The sequence below is a fragment of the Lepidochelys kempii genome, chromosome 7 (genome assembly GCF_965140265.1).
Source record: "Lepidochelys kempii isolate rLepKem1 chromosome 7, rLepKem1.hap2, whole genome shotgun sequence".
In the NCBI taxonomy this organism is placed as follows: Eukaryota; Metazoa; Chordata; order Testudines; family Cheloniidae; genus Lepidochelys; species Lepidochelys kempii.
In genome coordinates, this window is record NC_133262.1 from 111477545 (window position 1) to 111503153 (window position 25609).

General features: G+C 40.0%; 1 protein-coding gene across 4 annotated transcripts in view; it reads left to right on the forward strand.

Moving 5' to 3' along the window:
- Positions 1 to 25609, forward strand: part of SHTN1 (shootin 1) — a 92533-nt gene that overhangs the window by 43819 nt on the left and 23105 nt on the right. For all 4 annotated transcript variants that reach the window (XM_073354255.1, XM_073354256.1, XM_073354253.1 and 1 more), the window contains 4 exons: positions 12325 to 12471; positions 14324 to 14477; positions 19902 to 20004; positions 23650 to 23732. In XM_073354255.1, the coding sequence (XP_073210356.1) occupies positions 12325 to 12471; positions 14324 to 14477; positions 19902 to 20004; positions 23650 to 23732 (487 nt within the window). The remainder of the gene's footprint in view (positions 1 to 12324; positions 12472 to 14323; positions 14478 to 19901; positions 20005 to 23649; positions 23733 to 25609) is intronic.

Sequence of the window (25609 nt, forward strand, 5' to 3'; positions counted from 1 at the left end):
TACAAATATTTGCACTGTAAAAAACTAAAGAAATTGTATTTTTCAATTCACCTAATACAAGTATTGTAGTGCAACCTCTTTATCATGAAAATTGAACTTACAAATGTAGAACTATGTACAAAAAAAACCTGCATTCAAAAACAAAACAATGTAAAACTGTAGCGCTCACAAATCCACTCAGTCCTATTTCTTGTTCAGCTAATCGCTCAGACAAACAAGTTTGTTTACATTTGCAGGAGATAATGCTGCCCGTTTCTTGTTCACGATGTCACCTGAAAGTGAAAACAGGTGTTCTCATGGCACTGTTGTAGCTGGTGTCGCAAGATATTTACATGTCAGGTGCTCTAAAGATTCATATGTCCCTTCGTGCTTCAGCCACCATTCCAGGTGACATGCGTCCATGCTGATGATGGGTTCTGCTCTATAACAATCCAAAGCAGTGCGGACTGACGCATGTTCATTTTCATCATCTGAGTCAGATGTCACCAGCAGAAGGTTGATTTTCTTTTTCGGTGGTCTGGGTTCTGTAGTTTCCGCAATGGAGTGTTGCTCTTTTAAGACTTCTGAAAGCATGCTCCACACCTCGTCCCTCTCAAATTTTGGAAGGCACTTCAGATTCTTAAACCTTGGGTCAAGTGCTGTAGCTATCTTTAGAAATCTCACATTGGTACCTTCTTTGCATTTTGTCAAATCTACAGCGAAAGTGTTCTTAAAATGAACGTGTGCTAAGTCATCATCCGAGACTGCTATAACATGAAATATATGGCAGAATGCAGATAAAATAGAGCCGGAGACATACAATTTTCCCCTAAGGAGTTCAGTCACAAATTTAATTAATGCATTATTTTTTTAACTAGCATCATCAGCATGGAAGCATGTCCTCTTGAATGGTGGCTGAAGCACGAAGGGGCAGATGAATGTTTAGCATGTCTGGCATGTAATACCTTGCAATGCCGGCTGCAAAAGTCCCATGCAAATGCCTGTTCTCACTTTCCGGTGACATTGTAAATAAGAAGCGGGCAGCATTATCGCCTGTAAATGTAAACCAACTTGTTTGTCTTAGCAATTGGCTGAACAAGAAGTAGGACTGAGTGGACTTGTAGGCTCTAAAGTTTTGCATTGTTTTATTTTTGAGTGCAGTTATGTAACAAAAAATAATCTACATTTGTAGTTGCATTTTCACGATAAAGAGATTGCATTACGGTACTTTTATGAGGTGAGTTGAAAAATACTGTTTCAATGGGTATTCTATTGTTTAACAATGCGATTAAAACGGCAATTGCAATTAATTTTTTTTTAGTTAATTGCATGAGTTAACTGCATTTAATCAACAGCTCTAGTATTTAGGCATTACTACACTTACTGTTGCAATGCCTACCTGGCTTGAAAGCCTAAATCTCATTTTCAAAAAGGATTTAGGTAGCTAGGAGCCCGAATCCCACTGACAGTCAGGACCAGTGTCTCTGTGTAGACAAGCCCATAGTCTTGAACCACTGCGTACAGGCGTGTTTCAGTCAGGTACAGTTCAGTTACTAAACCCTTAATTGTTTGATTAATGAGTTAGTAACCAAAGCAGATTTGGATTTACGTGATACATAAGAGAGTGCCTGAAGGCATCTGCCATATGTTAAAAATGCTCTTGTACAGTACCAACTAGAGTAAATCTAGCAGCCTCCCCCGAATGACCAGTCAAAAGGGAAACAAAAATCATCCACTGAACAGAACAAAAATCATTCTTTCTTATATGGCCCTCAGCACACACCCTTCCAACCACAAACGCCTAGGGAAAGAGATGGTCTTTGAAGTATGCCCTTAGGGCAGAGATGTGCAAACTATGGCCCACGGGCCACATTCGGCCCGTGGGACCCTCCTGCCCGGCCCCTGAGCTCCGGGCCTGGGAGGCTAGCCCCCGGCCCCTCCCCCGTTGTTCTCCCTCCCTTGCAGCCTCAACTCATTGCGGTGATGGGGCTGTGAGCTCCTGAGGCAGCGCAGCTGCAGAGCCTGGCCTGACCCGGTGCTCTGTGCTGCGCGGTGTGTGGCCGGCTCCAGCCGGGTAGCGCAGCTGTCACGCCGCCAGCCACCAGTGCTCCAGGCAGCACGGTAAGGGGGCAGGGAGCAGGGGGGTTGGGCACAGCCTCCCCTAACCAGCTTTCCATACAATTTCCAAAACCCAATGCGGCTCTCAGGCCAAAAAGTTTGCCCGCCCCTGCCTTGGGGTCTGTTTGGACCAAGAAGGGGAGAGTTTTCCAAAGTCCTGAAGCTCTTGAACATCTTGCTGGCAGACCCTCTTCTTTTAATATCAAGGGACCTGGAGCTTGAATGCTTCCACTGGTCACAACTGTGGAAGTATGGCAAGGGGAGATGGGCAGTCTCCGGTAGGAGCTTCTCTGACCATTTATGGCTAGTTGAAGTCAATGGGAACCTTTCCGTTGGGTTATTTTATTTTATTTTTTTAAAGAGTTTTGAATCGGGGCCTAATGGTCTTTTATAGATCAAAAACCATACCTGAAACTCCACCTCAGTGTATTTAAAACAAAAGCAGTTACAGATGTGGAAACTGAAGTGAATTATCATCTCTCTCTATATAATAAAAATATTTACCTCTAGATTGTGTTGTCTTGCTCTGAATACTTTGATCTTCGGATAGTTTAACTTACTCATCACACTTACCATGGGTAAGTGGCCGCAATTTTTCTCCTCCTTTAAGTCTCCTGGGAGTATACAGTTGCTGCTGTTTTATTACCATTTCCCCCCATGTTTGCCTGCGATTATGTCCATATAATTTTTATATCCTGAAAACCAACATACAGGGTTATGAAGGATCACCTTTCAGACCCTACATTTTGCTAAGTCTTTTGCACTTCTTACCACTCCTTTAGCTTTCCCTTCTGAAGTGCAGCACAGTTATTTACTTCTGAATACTGGATGATGCAGAGATTGTTGCCTCTGTCAGAGATAAGCAATTTGTATCTACGGAGCTAGGATATTTGTCAAAATGTACAGGGACACTGTTTGGTATTATGGGCCAAACTGAATGAAAATAAAAGCAAAACAAAAGTACCTACAGAACTGAAATATTTTCAAAATTGAAAAAAAAATATGTAAGCTGTGTTTTAGTATAAATTCAAAGTTTGTTACCCAAACACTGCAGTATTGTGCCAGTGTAAGAGAACATAAAAGTGAAATTGACTGTAGAAACTGCCATAAGAGTGTAAGTGATTACTTTTTTGACTTCACTGAATTCTGACACTGAAGAAAGACTAAACAAAGAAAAGTGGCAAAAAGTAAAGTATATATTAAAAGGGGGGATTTTAATCTTAAAATCACTCCTTTATTAATTTTTAATCTATTGTTGCAAATAACACCTAAGATTATTTGTTTTTTCAGTTTGGTTTATGTTATGCATTTGACAGCATAACCCACTGGTCAGTGTGTTGCATCTCCTCCTTTGTGACCAACCCATAGAGGATATGGGTCTGTCACAGCTCTCATGTGGAGAGCCTGACTCTTTAGCTCAAGTGCTCTACTAAATCTTTTCCGCGCTGGAGGTCCCTGGTTCAATCCCTGGTGTACAAGCCGAGATAGCGGCAATTAGTATGAAGTCCATTTTACTGTTTCCCCTGTATATTCAATTTCCCCTATTGTTAGTTTGGGTCTTTTATGAGCAGCGGGAGAGAGAAAAAATGTTAAAATATTGGAAAATATGATTGTAAAATCAGCATTTTTAGAGGGACTCAGGGACAGGAGTATTTGAAACTACTTTTAATAATTTTGACGTCGATTTCTAGTTGGTATCCCTTTAATAATATGAGGTGGTGTTAAATGCACAGACCACGACCTTGCAGTCACATCTATGCAAGCAGATCCTGGCACTCATGTGAAGCTCAGTGGGGCTTCATGTGGGCACAAGAATACACTCACACAGCTGACTGCAGGATTGGAGGCATAGAAGAAATGTGTTTAACAAAATATGATTTTTAACACATTGGTTGGATATGATTTTATAATGACTGCATGATGTTATCTCTGGCATTTCGGGAAGAGGCCGAGTGGGGGTGGGGCTTCATAGGAAGAGGCCGAGCAGGGGCGGGGCCTTGGGGCAGAGCGCTGGCAGAGCCTTGGGGTGAAGAGGCAGAGTGGGGGTGGGGTGGAGCATCGGGGGGGCAGAGGGCGGGGTGAAGTGGCTGGTGGGGCCTTGGGGTACAGCAGGGGGCGGGGCCACAGTTTGGGTGATGGGGCCCACAAAAAATTAATCCAGCCCTGTGGGTGTTGAGCACCCCCTATTTTTTTCGGTGGGTGCTTGAGCCCCAGAGCACCCACAGAGTCAGCGCCTATGCCAGGAATATCTTTTGGGATGTCTTGAAGTGCTCTGATGTCTCATTTTGTCAGTAAGGTGGATTTTTTCTTTATAACTGTAGAATAGGTGTTAAAAATTTTGCTAAATGGAATAGAATTTGCTTTGAGTATACCAGGAACACATAGGCCAGTGGAGCGAGCGTTCATTGTGATGAAAGGTATTTGGAGTGAGCGGAGACCCTGTCAAAGCCATTCTTTCGCTCAAAGTTAATGTTAACCACACTTATTGAGAGCTTCATGATAAACTCATTCTGAACACTGTTCCTGGAAAGAAGCCACCACTCTAAGTAATATGCATGTGTCCCTGTTGAGTAATAGCAATGCCAGCAAACATGCTTTATCATAGTGCACTTCTGTCTTTTATATGACTATTTTGTGAGCCAAGAAATATTGTCCTGGCTTTTTATTTTGAAAACAGGGGCCCTTTACCTAGAGGGGCCTTTATTTATTTATTTATTTATTTATTTATTTATTTATTTATTTAAAGAGATTGAACACCTGCAGCTCCTCTTAATTTCAGTGGGAGCTCTGCATGTCTAGTAGGTGGAGGACAGGGCCCACCCATTCAAATCAAACCCTTCCCTGTGTGGTTATGCATCTCCCAGGTGACACTCTTAGGATACCATTACTACTGAGATAGTGGGAGTCAGGAAACCGTGCCGGCAGCTGGAATAGGGTGCATTTATGTGTGATGCTGTTTGTGCCCCCTGTCTTTGCTATAAGGGATGAGGATCTGCCTCTGAAGTGCAGGCAGTTGGGAGGGGAGTGTGTGTGCTTGGTGCAGGTGAGAGAGAGAGCGAGCGCGCACACACATAGGAATGAGAGAACACTTGAAAATCAAAGCTTTTGATTTAAAAAAAAAAAATCCAGTGCAGCTTTAATTATAGTCGTTCTGCTAGCACCACCATAATATGTATTTAATTAATCAAAAATGATGTAACTTCAAACATTAGAATTCATTCTCTTTAGAGGTTCTGAAGAAACTGAGTAAATATTGTCAGCTGTGGTGAGGAAGGGGGGAGAAAGAAAAAGGGTTTAAAGTGAGTCATCCTTTGTAAAAGCTACAGGAATCTGAATAAAAGGACTAAATAAATGGTGCGGGGGGAGTGGGGGGGACAGGACAGATGAGGGAATAGAAAATCTGTATCCACCTGAATAAGCAAGGGCTGTTAACCTAGGGATCTTGGCAAGCGTAATCAAAATGCTAGTGTCATGTTTTAAGAGACATTTTAAGATTCATCAGTTTTTTGTGAAATGCTATACAAGAAAACAAAGGCGCAGAGAGGGGATCTTGAAGGCCACAGCAATAATGTAGAGGCTAGACCTGAAAAACAATATTCCACAAAGGAAAGCAAACTGTTAGGTACCATAAACACAAATGAAAAGGAAGATATGACGGTGCTGGACGAGGGGTGGGGTGAGGAGGGAGGGGGAGCAGAGCTAAGGATCTTAATGCTGCAATCACATATGCTTAATAAAATATTAAATATAAAAGATTTATTAAGCATGTATCTTGCTTTACAATGATACTTGTAAAGTTCTTGTAGACACTTTGTTAGCATCTCTCGTTGGCTCCTATACAATACCTGCACCTGAAATTACTTTTGAAACCTTGCTGAGAAATGGGGTAGTATGTTCCTCCAAATTAGAGTGCAAGGCTGTTGTTTTATGCTGCCTGTATGTGAAAGAAATGAAAAGCAAGTGTAGAGTTGCTGTGCAGGTTTATTAGGGCTGCTCTTACTTTGGGTATGGTACAGTCACTGCCTGAAACACATCACTTGGTGAAAGAAAGAGGCTTCTGTAAATGTTTATAGTGAGCGGCAGAATGGTTTGGATTCAGCTGGTATATTTTGAGAGGCCAACCTAGGATATATCCAGGGGTAAATTCACATTTTTATAGTCCCCTTTTTAATATAGGTTTTGAAAGAACCCTGTACCATGCCCTGCCTGCAGCTTGCTTTAATTTTCCTCTCAATGCCTGACTGTTACAGATGCATTTTAAAAGTGTGTATATACAGTACAATGTGTCTGTATGTGTACATCAACTGTACAGTACAGTGTCTGTGTTTAACTTTATCTTCGGGATGCCCCTTCTCATTATGGGGTCCAGTGAAAGTGCTTGGTTGGCACTTTATTTAATCCAGGATTGAAGCTTCCTATATAAAAAGCACAGATGCTGTTATTCTTTTTGTGACTGTTAAGAAGGACTGTCATAATTGCTACAAACGATGATGACCTGTGCCCCTCATGCAATTCCATGCAATTGAGTCAGAGATCTGAGTGTGTTGCATTAGTGATGAGCTGCACCAGAACTCTCGTTTGGAGCCATTAATAGCGTTTGAGTCATTTATAATGACCATGTGGCATGTCTGCAAGTGGATACCACAAGACCTGTGCTCCTGGAAAGACTTTTCTGTTATGCAAACCTGCGTCTATGTATTGCCAAGGACGGCTTAAGAAAAGCTGGTATGTAATAATTAAGCTTGGCAGAATTCAACTTTTAACTTTTGATGGATAATATCTGTTTATTTTTAAGCATTTTTTTTTTTACTTTTATGTATTTAAATTTTCACAGTTGCAGGGAATAATGGGAGGAGTCAGACAAGAATTATTTAATGACAGTAGATGTTGAGATTCAAAAAGTTAAAGCTTTGTAACTGTTAAAACACAAATTGTCAACATCTCCTGTCAAATATACAAAATAAATATCCTTACATCAAACTCTACTAATCTTTCCAGCAGCATTTTTCTTTGTCTATCTATAAATTTTGATTATCTTCTGAGGAAATATTTTTATGTGAAAATGACAAAATTGACATTTATTGATAAGGTAATCCTTCCAAGCCTAGTAACAATAATTAATTCACTGCCTAGCTGGTTGAACTGAAAATAATTGAAATAGAGGAGGGATATGTTTAGGTCTTAGACCCTGAGCTTGAATCTTGCCACCTTTAGAGCATGATACAAGACTAATCTCTCTCATCAAGCTTTCATCTGGGAACAGACTTGTGAAATGGCCAAAGCTGTGTGCACTAGAAAGTGTACCGCCTAGATCTGATTCCTCTGAAGTCAGCCATTTAATCTGTTGGGAAGAGGGTTAAGAGATTTGCTCCTCTTCCAAGAAGCATCTGATCTGTTTCTAAATGGATTCAGTGGCATCCAAATACAACAAGGCTAGGTGCCTTAGAAATATATAGAGTAGTATAATCCATTCTATATGATGCTAAAACAGGAAAATGTTAATTGGAGAACATTCTTTTGCCCTGTCGGCAAACACTTTGATATTTTGGTGCTATGTGCAAGTTTCTGTGCTGCTGAAATGTGTTTTAATTAGATGGTCCTGGACATTTAATTTTTATATATAATAAAAATTGTCTTTTATTTAGTGCAGACAAACTGACCTCCCAAGTGAGCGTATAATCATATTTTACCCTCTCATTTTGCTTCACTTAATATTTTCTGTCCTATCCTGTTTTGTTCCCTTAATTTAGCGCCTGATCTTGCAAATACTTAAGCATAGGTATAATATTTTAAGTCAGTGGGACTATTCATGTGAATAAATTATTCCCATGCACGATTACAGAATCAAGCTCATACATACGAAGTATTTTCTGGCTTAGAAATCTCCATTTCTCCATATTGTAAGCACCATGTACATTATCTGTGATGCTTAAAAAAGTAATAAAGTAGAGGTAGTCGAAAAACCCAGGCAGTTTTCTGTGAAATTTTTGAACAAAAAGTTTTCACTCAGTTTTTTGATAGAAAGTGTTTGATTTTCACAGGAAAACCTTGAAATAAAATTATTACAATTTTCTCCGTTTTTTTTCAAAATCTACTGATGGGCTAAGTTGCAGTGTTTAATGTTTCCTTTTGCCACTCAGTAGGCTTTCAAAAGCTGAGGTAGTTTGGAAAAGTTAGAGTGCACAAAGGGAACCAGAACCCTCCCCAAATTATAGCCATCATTCAGTCCTTTAGATTTGTTGGCAAAAAAGGGAGTGAAGGGATCGAAATCTGGAATTTTGAAAACAAATTTTTCAATTCTGAAGTAAAAATTTTCATTTAGCTTTGAAACTTGTCAAGAAAATTTTGAAAAAAAATTCAGTTTTTTTCACATGAATACACTTGAGTTTTTTGACAAAATCCCGTTTTTCAGCAGGAAAGTGTGTTGACTGAAAACCCTGTGACCAGCTCTATTAATAACATATTGCATGCACCTTAATTTGGGCTACTAAACACTTTTCCACATCAGAATTATAGAGAAACTGTTATGCTGTTTTCTCGTGTTCTGTCCTTCTTTTCAGAGAGGACTTAAATTTCACTGGGGGCAACTATTCTGTGTGACTGAGTGACTTTGTTGTTTATCAGTGGCATTATTGGTTTCAAGACTCCATATGCCAAATTGATCTGTGGTGTAACTTTGAAGTTCCCAGTCCTGATTCTTCTTTACCTTGCCTCTTCTGTAAATCACAGACACCAGTGCAAAGTGAGTGTAAAATGCGACCATTGTGGTTTTGTAGCATTACACACCCCATTTGAGGACCCAATCCGGCACCTTTTGAAGTCAATGGAAAGATTCCCATAGACTACAGTAGAGCTGGATCAGATCCTAAACCACAATTGAGGGTGCAGGGCAGTGCAAATTCAGGGATCAGTTTGATTCCAAGACTCCACTTATACTATGGTAAGCTCCTGTTGGTGAAGCATTGAGTTAGTGTAGGTTCTGAGTAAAGAATGCTCTCTCCTTCCAATAAACCAAGCCTGTCATTCTTACTGGAAATGTGTTATCCCAGTTTAAGACTGTGACATCCTCTCCATTAATAACCTTTGTTTCCATAGGTTTATGGATGAATTATAAAATGGTGATACAGGCTGAAAGTGGCCATAAAATATTTCAATCCAGAAGCAATTTTTAAATGTACATATTTGCAATGTTGCTTCATTCTAGTACAACTGAAAAATGAAACCTTGCTAAATATTAGCCCACCAGATAGCCTAATAGTTCTTATATTGTGCAAACCAAAATAATATGGCACAGAAATTAAACCTTTTTAAAATGGCTTCTGCTCATGCACAATAACTGCGTGCTGGATTTTCAGTGTGCCTTTTTTAGAGATATTTAAAGAAGTTTTCGCTCTGATTCTAATTTAGTGGCTGCAGTAAACTGCAGACAGCATCAATTATAGGCACAAAAGAAAGCATTCAGGGTACCAACAGATCCTGGCTGTAAAAATGAGGGTGTAAAATAGAAGCAATTTTTCTAATATGTCTTTTATTTTCCATATGTGACTCAGAATGCTACCTCAATGGAGTCAGTTGGGATCTGTGTGGTCAGATCACTGGGTCCATGCAGACCCTCATTGAAGTCAGTGGGGTGCTACATAGGTGCCAGGATGGAGCTCATTGCCATATCAGGGTCAAAGATCCCTTCCACTGTCAAGTAATGAGAATCTGTAAACATTAAATGCTGTATTGTCTTTACCTGACTCAATTGTCTTGCTCTCCCAGGCAGGCAATAGATTTTATACTCTGGTGAGGAATGCTCTAGAAATACCTGTAAGCTGTTAAATTATTACTCTTCAAAGATGTTTTATGTATTTAATCTCCTGATCTAGAAAACCCAAGTATATGTAATATAATGGGCTACCAACAAATCCTGCCAGACATTCAAAATTTCAGATGGGCAGTCAGCTTTAAATCTGAATTTCTTCTTTGTTTTTGGTCAGTTTATGGCACAGTTTTAGTATTGTGTAATGGGTCTTTTAACATATATTTGTAGGACAGTATGGCCCCCGATCATGTTTCAGTGTGCAGAAGGGAATGCTGTGCAGAAATACAGCCATCTGCCCATCTTAGTGTTTTGTATAGCACCCATCACTGTAGTATATAAGTACTTCCCAGGACAATTAGTTCCATGTAGCGAGTTCTTCAGAGGAAATCTCTGATCCATTTGCTGCACTGTGCTCTCTTCTTTCTTCTTTTCTAAAGGAAGGTGAAGGGGACCAGGATTTGTATTGAAAGTGAAGGTGACCAAGGGTGGGGCAAGGCTGACTTAAACCTAATCCTGGCCCACTACTCAAAGTGACCATGAGGAAGATAAACCATTACTTTGCTTCAGAGAATCGTCACTGCAGTTGTCACAGGAAGCTAACTTCTGCTGTGTTGTGGTCCCACACCCCCACAACAGTCCCTGTTTTTATATAAGTGCAGGACTGGAGCCTGTAGTCATAGTTTTCTCTTCACTGAGTGCTTTCCGTTCTTTAGTGCCTTTCCCACTGCATAGCTCTACCCAAAGAGGTGTTCTTTGTTGGCTTTTTTAATATTAAGGTCACATTGATTCTCTCTCTGTTTTTGCAATCAGATTGCATTTGTGAGTCATCTAGACTGTATCAAAAGTTAGGGCTGGTCTACATTAGAAGCGCTACAGTGGTAATTCTCCTGCCGACATAGCACTGTCCACACTGGTGCTTAGGTTGGTGTAACTTACGTCGCTCAAGGGAGTGGCTTATTCACACCGCTGAGCGACATAAGTTACACCGAAGTAAGTGGGAGTGTAGACAAGGCCTTTAAGTTCAGTGAGGTCAGTAGCTTCCCTTTTTATTATCAACCTCCATAATACATTATGTAGCCCAACAGAATGCTGGATAGAAACTTGCTACAAAACTTAGCCAAATAAATAAATACAGAGACATCTGATTGCATTTCGTTTTATTAATAATATACCAGTAAGTCCAATAATAGTGGACTGGAAGAAATAGTTTGTCAGACTGTTGTGGTGGTAACTTTGGCCAGGAAATAAGCAGTGAGGGAAACTGTCAAGATTTCATAGAGCTTTGCATTTATAATAATTTGGTCATAAATCATTCTGCTGAACAGTGGATCAGTTTTTCAACAATTCGGGGACAATCACTGTACTCGGTGTTTTTTTCATAAATGATCAAAAGTGTCTCCCACAGAATAAACACTGGCTGTGCTGGTACACCCAGCATTGTCATCAGAAATCTCCTCTCCTAGTTACACGTGTCATTTCTGCTACAAAGATGGGGTTCTCTTGGGGCCCGTCCTGGATTCCTTGCTCACCCAACCCCCCCCGACTTCAGGCACAGCCCATGTTAGTGGCAGCATAGAGCTGCAGGGGTATCTCCTTGGGGAATTTTATTGCAAGAAAGCAGAATTCTCCCTGGAGCTCTCCAGCAGACAAAGGGAAGTACCCTCTATATTTGATCTGTGCAAAGGCCTGTGCAATCCCTTGCAAGGGCCCAGTGGCCTATTTAAAAGGCTTGGAGTAGTGACACCGACCTGATGATTTACCCCCACATCCTGAACTAGAAATGGGGCCGAGAGTATCAACATTTGGGAAAGTGAAAAGTAACAAGTTCAAAATTAAAAGGGAAACAATGGCTTTAAAGGCAAGTTGTTGAGACTTTCTCTCAGCCCCATTTTTACTAGCCTAAAATCACACCATAATGCACCACCTTCTTTGTGGAGTAGGCGTGCACGCACACACCCCACCCACTCACCTTGTGTTGGGAGCTAGGCAAGTGTTTCAGGAATAAAATCTACCACCTGACACTTAGATTGGGCATGAGCCTCTCTATGTTCACTGTTACAGACCCCATGCTCTTTTGGCTCCTATCCCAGTGACTGAATTTCTCATCTAGTGAAGAACTGACTGTCTAAGTGCTTGTATACCAAGTGAGCTTTAATCTCTTAAGAGAATACTAATTTAAATCTGTGAACTTTAATTTCAGTATGTTGCAAACACGCACAATTTTAATAATAAATGACATAGTTCTCTTAACAAGGAGGCACTTTATGCACTTAGCTATTGTAAACTACCCCCCGCCCCAAGTTTCTTAACCAGTGCTAGATGATTCGCTATGTTTATTATTATTTATCTGGTTCCTGTTAAAATGGGAGACTTTACTTAACCATTCAGTTTTTTTTTGGCGGGGGTGTTGTTTTCGGCAGATGTATATTGAACAAAACAAGTTGAAAAGACAAAGTCATCTGCTTCTGCAAAATTCTGCTCCTGATCAGCAGCTATTGAAAGCTTTAGATGAAAATGCCAAGTTGACCCAAACACTGGAAGAAGAGAGACATCAACACCAGCAAAAGGTAGTGTAAGATTTTTCACCTACTGTAGGATTTTAGATAGCTTCTCAAAGCTCATATTAATTGCCATTTATTAAATGTGCTCAGCACAGTTAAATGCAAAGATCTGGTCCCTGCCCTGTCTCTTTGGGTCATTGATAGGGTCTGAACACAAAATCTTCAGCACTTACACCCTGATTCAGGAAAGGATCTCTCTTCAAGACTGCAGGTAAGCACATGCTTAAAGCTAAGCATGTACTTTAAAATTATGTCCTGAATAGGGATGGAGTTAAGCATGTTCTTTCCTGAATAAAGTCTTGAAAGCATGCTCCTTTAACACTGGAGGTAAAGGAATTACCCCGCTAGCTGGTAGTTGGTAGTAGGCGCTTAACTCTTCTGTGAACCAGCCACTAAACCTGATAAAGGCATGTGCTAGTATGGATTACCAAAGCACTAGGAGGCTCAATGGATGATAAGTTTGAGTGTTGCTTTTTAAATTAATAGGGGTGATGATGATGTCACATTGACATGCGTTAATATTTATGTGCCTTGGGGAAAGCAGGGATTTTTCAGGAAGGATTTAAATGAAGAGAAGGCAGGATCCAGGCATCCTGCAATGAGAAGGTGGTTCCTGGTTCCAGAGATACAGGAAAATGAGAGCAGTAGAAGGAAGTATAAATTCCACAGTATCGGGGAACTATAGAAAAAGATAAAAATTATACAAAATGGTGTGTATATGGTGCTGTGGAAAACCCCATAGTTATTAAAGGCATGAGAAAGATGGCATCTCTGAAGTAAGAGACTATGTAGTATGGTATCTGTGGATCTATGACCATTTCCACTAGCTGAGGATCTGCACCCATAAATCACTTTAGTTTTTAGTGTGTGTATGCCATAGGGCAGTGGTCCCCAAACTTTTTTGTCCATGCCCCCCCGGAGGCCACATTGGAGTTGGGGCCACAGTCAGGAGTGGGGCTGGTGCTGCAGCTGGGGCCTTGGCTGGGAGTTGGGGTACAAGCAAACCCGCGGTCGGTGCTGGGAGCCGGGGCCTGCAGTTGGGAGCCAGGGGCTGCAGCCAGGGGCCGGGGCCAGGGGCTGCGGTGGGAACTGAGCGTGGGGGCAGAGAAGGGCTGAGTGGTACATGGGGTCTGGCCTGGGCCCTGCCGCGCTCCCCTGAACGTTCTTCCATGACCCCCACACCACAGTTTGGGGACCACTGCCATAAGGTAATGCTCAGTAGCTGCACCTTCTTCATGTGTACAGTAAAGGTACATTCACTTAATATATTTATTTAAAAAAAATACTTGAGGTGTAATAGCTGGCTTTTAGAAAAGCTCTGATTTTTGTAAACTAGACCAAATTGTATATATTTAATAGTAATGGAAGTGGTTGCTTCAACATACTTGAATGCTGCCACTCAATCTGATGTCATTCTGTAGTTCATCCATTGACAACTGCATGAACTGCGGAAGGAGTGAGTTTAAATTAGAACCTTTAAACAGAACCAGTTAACTAAAAAAAAAAAAAAACAGCTCATTAATATTTGCTTCAAATGAAGAAACTCTGTTCAAATAAGACAATCAAATCTCTAAAGAAAAAAAATGTCTTAGTTAGACATTTGAGGTCTGGAGATGTTTGTAAAAACAAAATTGGGGTTAGATTAGAAAATTAATAGTGAGATCTTTGTCACTCGCTTTCAAAAATGTTTGCTTAAAAAGTCTTCTCATGTATATTACTGCAGTTTACAGCGTTCCTGCTAATCTCATATTCTCAAGGCCTACAGTGTCTGGTAGATGGCCCAGCTATTCAACAAGGCAAAAGACAGAATGAGCATTTATTTTTTATTGTAACAATGTCCAGTGTTTGCCATCTGCAGGTTAAAGAATTAGAAGAGAAGTTAGAAAATGAAGCACTACATAAGGAGATCAGTTGTCTACAGCAGCAGCTGGGACTTCTGGAAGAAGATAAAAAGGAGTTAGAACTAAAGTGGCAGAACTCTGAAGAAAAAGTTAAAAACCTGAAGCATTCAGGTAAAATCACTTAATTAAATTAAGTTTAGAAGTGAAATTTTCTCAAGTGTTACTGGTGCAGACCTAATAGAATTATGCAAGATACTTTTGAGATGAAACCATGAACATCTGTGCATAATTGTTATTTCACAGTATGAAGTTCAGACTCAACTCAACATGTCTAGAATCTATTCAGTAGAAAAATTTGTAAAATTTTTGTGGCATTGTGATGGGGCATACAAACCTCACTGGAGAACAAGGGGTTAAGGAACAGCTCTGGTCTCAGGTAGCCCTGTCCAGCAACGCTTGCAGGGCCTGCACAAACTGGAGGCAGGGGCTTTAAAAAGGGAAGCAGAGCAGCTCAGAGGCAGGCGAGTCGTGGAAGGGAGCAGACATCTGCTCTGAGGGAGAAGTGTTGCCCAGGAACTCATTGTCTCAGATCTGACCGTGCAGACTTGTGCAAACCTATAAAGGAGAGTCAGGTGACTGAGTGTGCAGGTCAGAGACTTTATTGAAGAAAATTCTTTGGTTTACTCTAGGAAGCTAAAGGAGGCTTGGGTAGGAGATGGCCTGGGGGGCAGTTGTATAGCACTGCAAGGTAGAGTGTAGCTGCCCACCATAGGGCCCTGGACTGGAGCAGTAGAGGAGGTGGACCAGGGTTTCCCTTCAAGAGGATATTACAATTATAAGAGCATTCACCTCGGTTGAGAACCCAGCTGGAAAAGACTTTGACTGTTCAAGGGCCTAGACCCCAAGTCCCTATGTTAAAAGGGAAGGACTGGAAATTCTGGGAGAGATGGGGGAAGCACTGAAGGACTGGACTGTGTTTTCAAGAGGGAGATGGCCTGTCACCCTCCTGTCTGACCACTAAGCAGCATGGTCGGTGGTTGTTCACCTTCCACAGGTATATAAAATGAAATCTTGAGGTAACTCTGAGTCTACGGTACGTGACGATTCAATGCACTGTTTACATGTGAAAGGATAATCCTTTTAAGTTCAGCTGAAACTTATATCTTTCATTGACTCAAAAGACATAAATAAATAGAACATGACAATCCTGTTAACTCTTTCACAGAGATACACACATAATGCACCATGGCTTATCATGTAGCACCCCTATTGTACAGATGATGAAGGGGAAAGCTCTCATGTTTCCATATGTGGAAGTTATCAAGCAACTTAGGAAACCACACAAGCATTTAGTAGTCTTGATCTAGCAGTTATCGGTGAATTTATGGGAATGATTTAGCCCTTCAGACTGAATTGTGAGAAAACAACTCCTGCTGAAGTGAGGTTTTTTCCTCATATTACCGGCTGTTCTGATACTGACATTTAAAGGGTAAATACTTTATTCAGAACTTGGCAGAGGGAATTAACTACATGACTCATGTGGGTTTCAATGGCTGAAATCCTTGGGAATTGTGTGTCTAATTCCCTGTGCATCATGCTAAACATTTATCCCCTTACTATCTGACTGAAAAAATTGTCTGGCTTTCTGACTGCTATTTGTCCCGTTTATAGGCTAAACCAAAGCCTCAAGAACACTGACAAAAATCACTTACAGTACATACAGTGTGGAGCAAGTACTGTAATTTAGTTATCAAAGTCTTATATGCTAGAATGGTGCCTGACCAGCTTACAGCATCATGCCTATTAAATGCTAAAAACTGTAATTTAACTCTTTATTTAAAATTGCCATTTCATAATAAATTCAAAATATAGTTAGCAGCTGGTGAACTACTGTTTAACTATCCAAACACAGCTGGAATGTGTAGATGGAAAATGTCAGAGAGAAAAAGCATACCGATGTGGTGGTGTGAGCTTCTGGAAAAAATATTTTACAATTTTGTGTGTGTCAAATTAATCAGATTCATAGAATTTAGGTGGACAGACGTATTAGATCATGCAGTCCATCTCACACAATCAATGCAGGATTGTTAGGTGCTTGCTTACCATGATAAGCACATATAAGCAGATAAAATTCCCTAGAATATATTTTCTTAGGGCTCGCTTGTTCAGTCTATTTTTAAAAGTCCTAGATAACATGGTTGCCATGGTATTTTCTGATAGCCATTCTAAATTTGGTATGTGATTAAGTTTAAAAACCTGAAAACTAAAGAATTCCTTTCCATCCTTTGGTTTTACATCTGTCATATCATTATATTCCATTATCTCCCCGCTGAGTCATTGGTTAGCCAAGCTACACACATTTAGATAGTTCAGTTTTTCCATACATTTTTAACTTCATTGTTTTTGCTCTTCCCTAAAGAATTAAATGAAAGTTCTAAGATGCTGAGAATTGAACACTTGTGTAAGTTTCCCATCGTTATAGTGTGTCTCTGAGAGTGGGGAAATTGAAAATTGATCCCAGCTTCCACCAGATTCTGATTCGGTCACAGTTTGTTTCATGTGCAATGTGGCTAGAAGGCAGCCAGATGTCCAAAACATGTGAGATACATGTGGAAATACCATTATTTTGAATGGGGAATTGTGTGTGCCTATCATATGCAATGCTTCGAAAATGTAACCCAGGCTGTTGTCATTATACTGACACTAATAAGGTCATTCTGGATACTGTGGGTAGGCATTTTCACTATAAGTCAGATCAGATACTCAACGTATAATTAATTAAAATTAACAGCAAGGGGGAAGGAATGCAGGCCAAAATAGGGAAGGTCAGGTTAAAGGATATTTAGATAAGTTAGAAGTACTCAAGTTGGCAGGGCCTGATGAAATTCATCAGAGTACTTAAGGAACTAGCTGAAGCAATCTTGGAACTGATAGCAATTATCTTTGAGAACTCATGAAGGACAAGTGAGGTCTGTCAAGACAGGAGAAGGGCAAACATAGTACCTAATTTTAAAAAGGGGAGCAAAGAGGATCTGGGGAATTCATGACTAGTCAGCTGAACTTTGATACCTGGAAAGACACTGGAACAAATTATTAAGCCATCATTTTGTAAGCATCTGGAGGATAATAGGACTATAAGGAATAGCCAGCATGGATTTGGCAATAACAAATGATGCCAAACCAACCTAATTTCCTTCTTTGACAGGGTTACTGGCCTAGTGAGTAGGGGGGAAGCAGTAGATGTGATATATCTTGATCATAGTAAAGCTTCTAACGAAGTCCGTCATGGCATTTTCATTGGCAAACTAGGAAGGTGTAGTCTAGATAAAATTATTATAAGATGAGTGCACAACTTTTTGAAAGACCCTACTGTAGTTATCAATGGTTCATTACCAAACTGGGAGGTTGTATCTAGTGGAGTTTCTCACGGGTCAGTCCTGGATCTGGTACTATTCAATATTTTCATTAATGACTTGAATAATGAGGTGGATAGAGCGCTTATAAAATCTTCAGATGACACCAAGCTAGAAGGGGTAGCAAGCATGTTAAAGGACAAGATAAGAATTAATTAAAAAATACCTTTATAAATTGGAGAGTTGGTCTGAAGTCAACAAGATAAAATTCAATAAATACAACTGCAAAGAACTTCACTTAGGAAGGAAAAATCAGATGCTCAAATACAAAATGGGGAATAACTGGCCAGGTGGTGGTATTGCTGACAAGGATCTGGGTGTTACTGTGGATCACAAATTGGATATTAGTCAACAATATGATGCAGCTGTGAAAAACGGTATTGTTGTTCTGGGGTGTATTAACAGGAATGTCGTATGTAAGACATGGGAGATATTTGTCCTGCTCTACTCAGCACAGGTGAGCCTCAGTTGGAGTACCATGTCCAGGTCTGCATGCCACACTTTAGGAAAGAGGTGGACAAATTGGAGAGAGTCCTGAGGAGAGCAACAAAAATGATAAAAAGTTTATAAAACGTGATCTGTGAGGAAAGGTTAAGAAAACTGGGCATCTTTAGTCTTAAGAAAAGAAGACTGGGTGGGAGGGGGCCTGATAACAGTCTGCAAATATGTTAAGGGCTATTATAAAGAGAACAGTGATCAATTGTTCTCCATATCCACTGGAGATAGAACAAGAAATAATGGACTTAATCATCAGCAAGGGAAATTTTGGTTCGATATTAGGAAAAGGGTATATATAAAGGTAGTTGAGCTCTGGAATAGCTTCAAAAGGAGGTTGTGGAATCCCCATCGTTGAAGATTTTTAGGAGCAGGTTGGACAAACACCTGTCAGGCATGGCCTAGATTTACTTGGTCCTGCAATGGAGCAGGTGTCTGGATTTGATGACTTCTTGAGGTCCTTTCCAGTCCTATATTGCGGTGATTCTATGGGGAACCCATAACTCAGGCTCTGATTCAGAAAAGCCCTTAAAAACATGCTGAAGTCCATCCCTGTTCAGGCCTAACTGCTTTCCTGAATCAGAAGCTCAAGCCCAGGCTTACCTGGAAATACGTGAGTAGTCCTGTTGAAGTCATTTGAATAGTCTTTAGTGTTGGAGAAAATTCTTTGGTGTGGTGAATATTGCACAGGATTTTCAGTAAAGATATGCGGGTGCTGTTCTGTGTGATAGTGGGTTCTTTATGAATGGCTATACAGAGATTCTTTAAACCTCACATCACTCATTTACATAAAGCACAAAGTGGATTTGAATGTGCATTCACAGTACTCCTTTTCCCTTTTACATATTTTATTATTAAAAAGGGCACCATCAGCATAAGAATCTCAGATGGGTTTGTAAAGCCACATAAAGGATTTAAATTTAAAATGTAATTAATTTATAATTAATAGGAATTGAGGATCCACTTTGGGAGTCCCACCCAATCCATCTGTCTGAAATTCCCTCTATACTTAAAAGCAGCTGCTAAGATTTATTGTAACTAAATGACATTAGAGAAAAATATATTTTTCCTCTTTTTTTCTCCCCCCACACTAAGTTCACTTGACAGCACTTATATATAGTCTCTTTCACTGTCTCCCCTTTATACTGGGGTAGCTTCCCCCATTGATTGTGTGGATCTCTCACACAGCAACAGAAGAGGAAAAACTTCTTTTAAAGAATATGACTGTAAAGCTGCAAAAAATTATCAAAGCGATGCAGAGTAAAGAGTAGAAACTGAAATGTTTTTTTTTTTTTTAAATTGACCAGATTTCCAGTTGATGTGATGTCCCTTTCACAACTAGGAAATGTAGCAGTCACTCTGGTTTCTCCTTAAGGCTCCAATCACTGTGTATGAAGAGTTTAATAATATGCAGCTGGGCATTCAATTCTCAGAAGTTGCCTTGATTGTAGAAATTGTATGCAGCTAGATCAGTGTTCTTGGTGAAGATGAGTGTAAAAACTACCACTAACCAAGTGTGATAGCAGGTCAGCCATTGAGAAGTGCTGCCATTTTGCTTTTGAATGAATCAGTGGCTTTCTTTGCAGGCAAAACTTCTGTTTAGGACTCTGGTTTCAAATCACCCACTAGCAAATGGGGAACTGCTTTTGCTGAGAACTCATTCTGCTTTTCTGTTGCTCTCATGCAGTTGATGAACTCCAGAAACGAATACACAGGTCAGAAAATCCAGCACCGCCGCCTCCGCCCCCACCGCCACCTCCGCTTCCTCCTCCCCCTCCCAATCCAATTCGGTAAGTGTTCATCCTCCAAGAAGTACTCAAGTTCAGTGGCCTGTTTAGACAGTGATTCTGAGGGAAGGAGGGGTACGCTGGAGGGTAGGGATAGGATATAGAGGGCCCTAGACAAATTAGAGGATTGAGCCAAAAGAAATCTGATGAGGTTCAACAAGGACAAGTGCAGAGTCCTGCACTTAGGACGGAAGAATCCCATGTACCACTACAGACTAGGGACCAAATGGCTAGGCAGCAGTTCTGCAGAAAAGGACCTAGGGGTTACAATGGACGAGAAGCTGGATATGAGTCAACAGTGTGCCCTTGTTGCCAAGAAGGCCAATGGCATTTTGGGATGTATAAGTAGGGGCATTGCCAGCAGATCGAGGGAGGTGATCGTTCCCCTCTATTCGACATTGGTGAGGCCTCATCTGGAGTACTGTGTCCAGTTTTGGGTCCCACACTACAAGAAGGATGTGGAAAAATTGGAAAGAGTCCAGCAGAGGGCAACAAAAATGATTAGGGGACTGGAACATATGACTTATGAGGAGAGGCTGAGGGAACTGGGGATGTTTAGTCTGCGGAAGAGAAGAATGAGGGGGGATTTGATAGCTGCTCTCAACTACCTGAAAGGGGGTTCCAAAGAGGATGGATCTAAACTGTTCTCAGTGGTAGCAGATGACAGAACAAGGAGTAATGGTCTCAATTTGCCGTGGGGGAGGTTTAGGTTGGATATTAGGAAAAACTTTTTCACTAGGAGGGTGGTGAAACACTGGAATGCGTTACCTAGGGAGGTGGTGGAATCTCCTTCCTTAGAAGTTTTTAAGGTCTGGCTTGACAAAGCCCTGGCTGGGATGATTTAATTGGGGATTGGTCCTGCTTTGAGCAGGGGGTTGGAGTACATGACCTCCTGAGGTCCCTTCCAACCCTGATATTCTGTGATTCTATGATTCTACCTCTTTGATCTGAATTTGAAAGGTTGTTCTTCCTGTTTATCTGATCGCTGTAGTTAGACTCCTTTGTGACCTAGAGAAGTGCGTATCTGAATCACTGCTGTTAGGGTATCCTATGCAAGCAAAAGGGTTGGGTTTGGTCTGTCTGCCTCTCCATCCAGTGTGGATGATGGAAATAGCTAAATTTGTGGGATCCCAGGTTTTAGGTAGGATAATCAGGCTTCTCAGCATCCAACAGATTAGACAAGTTTTTCATAGTGGCACCCAAATCCCACTGAAACTTACTGACAGGTGAGGCACCAAATCCAGCAAAGCACTGAACTGCGTGATCTTTTAAGTGCTTGAAGAGGCCTACATTAAGACTATTCACATGCTTAAAGTTAAGTATGTGCTCCAGTGCTTTGCTGGATTGCTCAACTCACTTAGACTCCTGTGAAAATCTCAGCCTAGATGCCTACAATTAGACACCCGAGTAAGTGGCTTGATTTTTCAAAACTGCAGAGCACTTGCCGTCTGCCAGTGAAGTCATACTTCAGATGCATTTTTGAAAATCTTGGCCTTTGCTTTTTGCTGTTAATAGATTAAGAATGAAATTTTCTGTCATACTGCACATCTGCAAATCTTGTTAAGTTATTGGAATAATGTACAAAAATTCCAATGCTTAGCAATGAAAATTCAACCTGTTCTGTCATTGTTTAGCTGATTCTGTAAAATATACTTTTGAACAGCCGTATTTCGACTCTAGCTGCTTTTACCTTTCATTAGCTCATGTCACTTGTTTAATTCTTTTACACAATCCCAACTACTTTATTCACTTCCATTACAGTTATATACACATTTGAATAGAATGTTTAGTAAGTAAATTCCTTCCATGCCAGGAACAGAACTGCACCTCTTGAAAGACAAATTCCATAGCTAATCAGGGTGGATGACACAAACTATTTAAATGCCTGAAGTAGCTAAAGCAGAGTAACTTTTACATGTGATCTGAAACTCAGATGAAGGAATTTCAAAAGTGCAAAGTAACTGTCATACACAGCTACCTTTGCAGGACATATTTTATGGATTGCTTTAAAAGTTGGGAGTTAAATACATCATTATTTTAGGATAGGGTTCTGGATCTTTAGTTTGGTTCTTTTCTTTTCAATAAGGTGTAATGATCTGATATGGAAAATTTCAAGCCTAGACCTTGGAATTGGTGATGAGAGAAACACTGAAGAGTGTCTTAACGTTGGAAGTAGCTAAATTGTGACGTAGATTCTTTTTGTGAAGGCTATGAACAATTAAACAGGAATGATTGCAGACAGTCTATTTCATCTTAAGTGTATCATCTACTGTCTGTAGAACCAAAAGAACTTGCATATTATGTAACAGCCCAGATTGACAGAAAAAAACAAAATCCGTAATGACACATAGGGGCAGTAAGTGGGTTCTTTTCTGAAGTTTATTTTTAATTTTATACATGCGCGCATGCTACAGCTGCCATGACAGGTAGTTCAAAGAAAGACAGCAACAACAATGTAAGTGTAAGTAGAGTATTCATCATCAACTTACGATTATTAAAATATAAATGGGTATTTCAAAACTTGACATGAACCAGATGTAAATTATTTTACCTTAATAAGGAATCAGTATTATTTAATGAAACTGTATTTTTTTTTGTCTGGCTGTCTCCTGGACTGGAAAAAAATGTTTTTCTGAAGCATTCTTGGGATGTTTTCTCATAGTATATGAGGAATATACCAATAAAATTTAGCCATAGAAGATTATGTAGCAGTGTAAACATCTCTACAGTGTTTTTGGTAAAAGGGTACATTGCCAAGTTCAAAGATACAATTTTAAAAGCAAAAGTCTTTCTGTGTTGTTAATAACTTAAACTAAAACTGAAAGAGTATTAAAGAGAGAATTTTCTCTGAATTGTATAGGGTGGCTGTTTCCTTTTTGCATTTCTCTTTCAATCTGGACAATGAAAATAGACTGGTCAGTTTCACATTCTGTTTCTGGTCAGTTTCTAGTTTTTCACTTTTAGGTTTCATGTGTTAGCATAACTGTGAAGTGCTTGTTTTGCAAACACTACAGAAGAATGTTTTATGTTTTTTCTAATCAATGGAATTAAACACCTCTTTTGGTCATAAGTTTATTTTAAAAATAACCCCTAAATGCTGGTGGCATACTTAGCCTTAAGATATCTATTTCACAGTGCATATCATGGTGGGGTTTTTTTATTTATTTATTTTTGAATAGAATGCATAGGCTCTGCTTTTTCTTTTGATCTGGTAAATGTAGGCTAACAAATATTCATTGAAAAATGAGGGAGTGATATGATCACCCTCTTGCAATGTCCTCTAGAGAATAATGCTTGCCATTAATATGTGCAATTCGGTTTTTTTGCTGTGCGGGAGGGCTTTAATTTGTTACGTGTCACAATGCCATGTTACCTTTTAATACCCCGATCTTAAGTGTTCTGCATGTTGCCTGGCAACAATAAAAGAAAAGTAAATAATATCTTTGTATTTTTAGGGGTGCTTCGCCTCTGCATGGAAATGATTAACACCTCTTTTGTAAATAGGAGAACTATAAATCAGTGAAGCAAACATTCAATTCTGGCTCGTTTTACAATATATGACTTACGTTCAGGGTTAATGTTAAAAGTATAGATGTTGCTCATAAGAGAAAGCAGTGTGACTATCTTCATTTTAATTGTCCTGAAAAGGTCCCTTATGTCCATGATTCGTAAGAAGTCTCATCCTAGCAGCAGTGTGAGCAAAAAAGAGAGAGCTCCTCAGCAAGAATCAGGTATGGCTCATCCTATTTCAAGCAATGTGGGTCACTTATTAGAAAATTCAAACAATATTTGTGTGAAATTAAAAAGAATAATTAAAAATAATAGTTTTCAACAACCTATCCATTTTGGAAGCATTCGCCTCTGGCACCAGTTTTAATGCAAAACAGGTTTGTAAAGACTAATGATGGTTACCATCCATTCGTAGTAATAGGATAGCGGCACGTGGAGGACCACATGTGCAAAGTGCTGTGCATACGCATAGTAAGAGATTGTGTCTGCCCTGAAGAACATACATTGTAAGACCCCAGTCCTGTAAACAGTTACACCCAAGCTTAACTTTATGCAGGTGAGTAGTCCCATTAATCCTTGTGCACATAAAGAAAGTGCATAGGTAATTATTTGCGGGATTGTTACTGTTTTCCCATTGTGTGTAATGGTCTGCAGGAGTGTGGCCGAAATAGACAAGACAGAGTGAGAGTAAGGAAGTTGTATGGTTCTCATTTTACAGATGCGGTAACTGAGGCGCAGAGCCTTTAAGTGATTTGGCCAAGGTCATACAGGAAGTCTATGGATGTTAGCTGTTTACCAGCCCATGAAAAATGAGATTGGTGATCTTGGTCCAGTTACTAGTAGAGAAATGACCTTTTAGCTGTATATCTTATAAAGAGCTAATCTTATTTTCCAGCAACTGTTCAATAATGCTCGACCTATGTTGTCTTCATGTATCATGTTTTTTTAACTTCAAGCGTTTTAGATGTTTTGATTATACCTTTTCGTTGACTGTTACTAGCTGTGATTGCAGGAAATACTGTGAATAGTACACCCCATTCTTCCATTATTTATTAGTAAACTTTTTAACAGTTCTGATCTTTCTTCAATCACACATAAATTGCTTCTTCCCTTAATGGTTGAGTGGTCATAAAAAAGAATAGAAAAGGTCTCTCTTGCTCTGGTTACTGTATCTAACTTCAGGCTTATTTTGACCCTTGTTAAGGACTTACAATGAGTGGTTCCTATTTCTCACAGCCAGTTAAGCTTTTACATTTGAAACAGACTGTTTGGGAAATTAAAGCGTGGCATTAAATTGATATACAGTATAGGAACTGCACTTCTGTGGATCTTCAGTGTTACCAGGAGAGAGGGTCTACTTTACATGCCTGTATATTAGGCACCACAGCAGATTTTAATAGTGTTGACCATATTTCTCCATCTGTCTCTCTCAATTAGGTTGGCCTTTTTTGTATGCTGCAACTACATGGTTTTAGTCATGTCTTCTAGTGCATCAATATGCTAGTATGAAAAGCTCAAATTCATCAGATAGGATTTTCAGTTTTACTTGAATATTTCACAGGTCTGCTGTTGGGTCTCTTGGAAGCCAGATCGCTTGGTGGTATTTAGGTTTTTCAGTTTTGTATCAATGCCACATTGTTCTATTTTTTTTTCTTTTAGACTTTTGGGCACGGATTCACAAGATTCTTAAGCATGCCCATAACTTTTAGCACATTTAGTAGCCCCATTGCTTAAGTTAAACATGTGCTTAAGTACCTTGCTGAATCAGGGCCTTGATACTGCCTCATCTGTAGGCATCATTGACTTGACCATCTTGACCAACTCTAATGAAGCCAATGGGATTGTTTCCATTTACAGTGGTTTAAGTGAGATCAGAATCTGACCTCCTGATTTAACCAGGGTTGCCAATTTCTTGGGGTCTGAAGACATGCAACTCCAACTGCTCAGGATCAGGCCCCTGGTTCCAGGTCTGCATTTATATACTGCACTATCTTTTTCTTCTGTTTGTACAGCACCTATCACAATGGGTCCTAGTCCATGACTGGGGCTCCTAGGTGCTATGATAATACAAATAATAAATAATAATGATCTGACTATA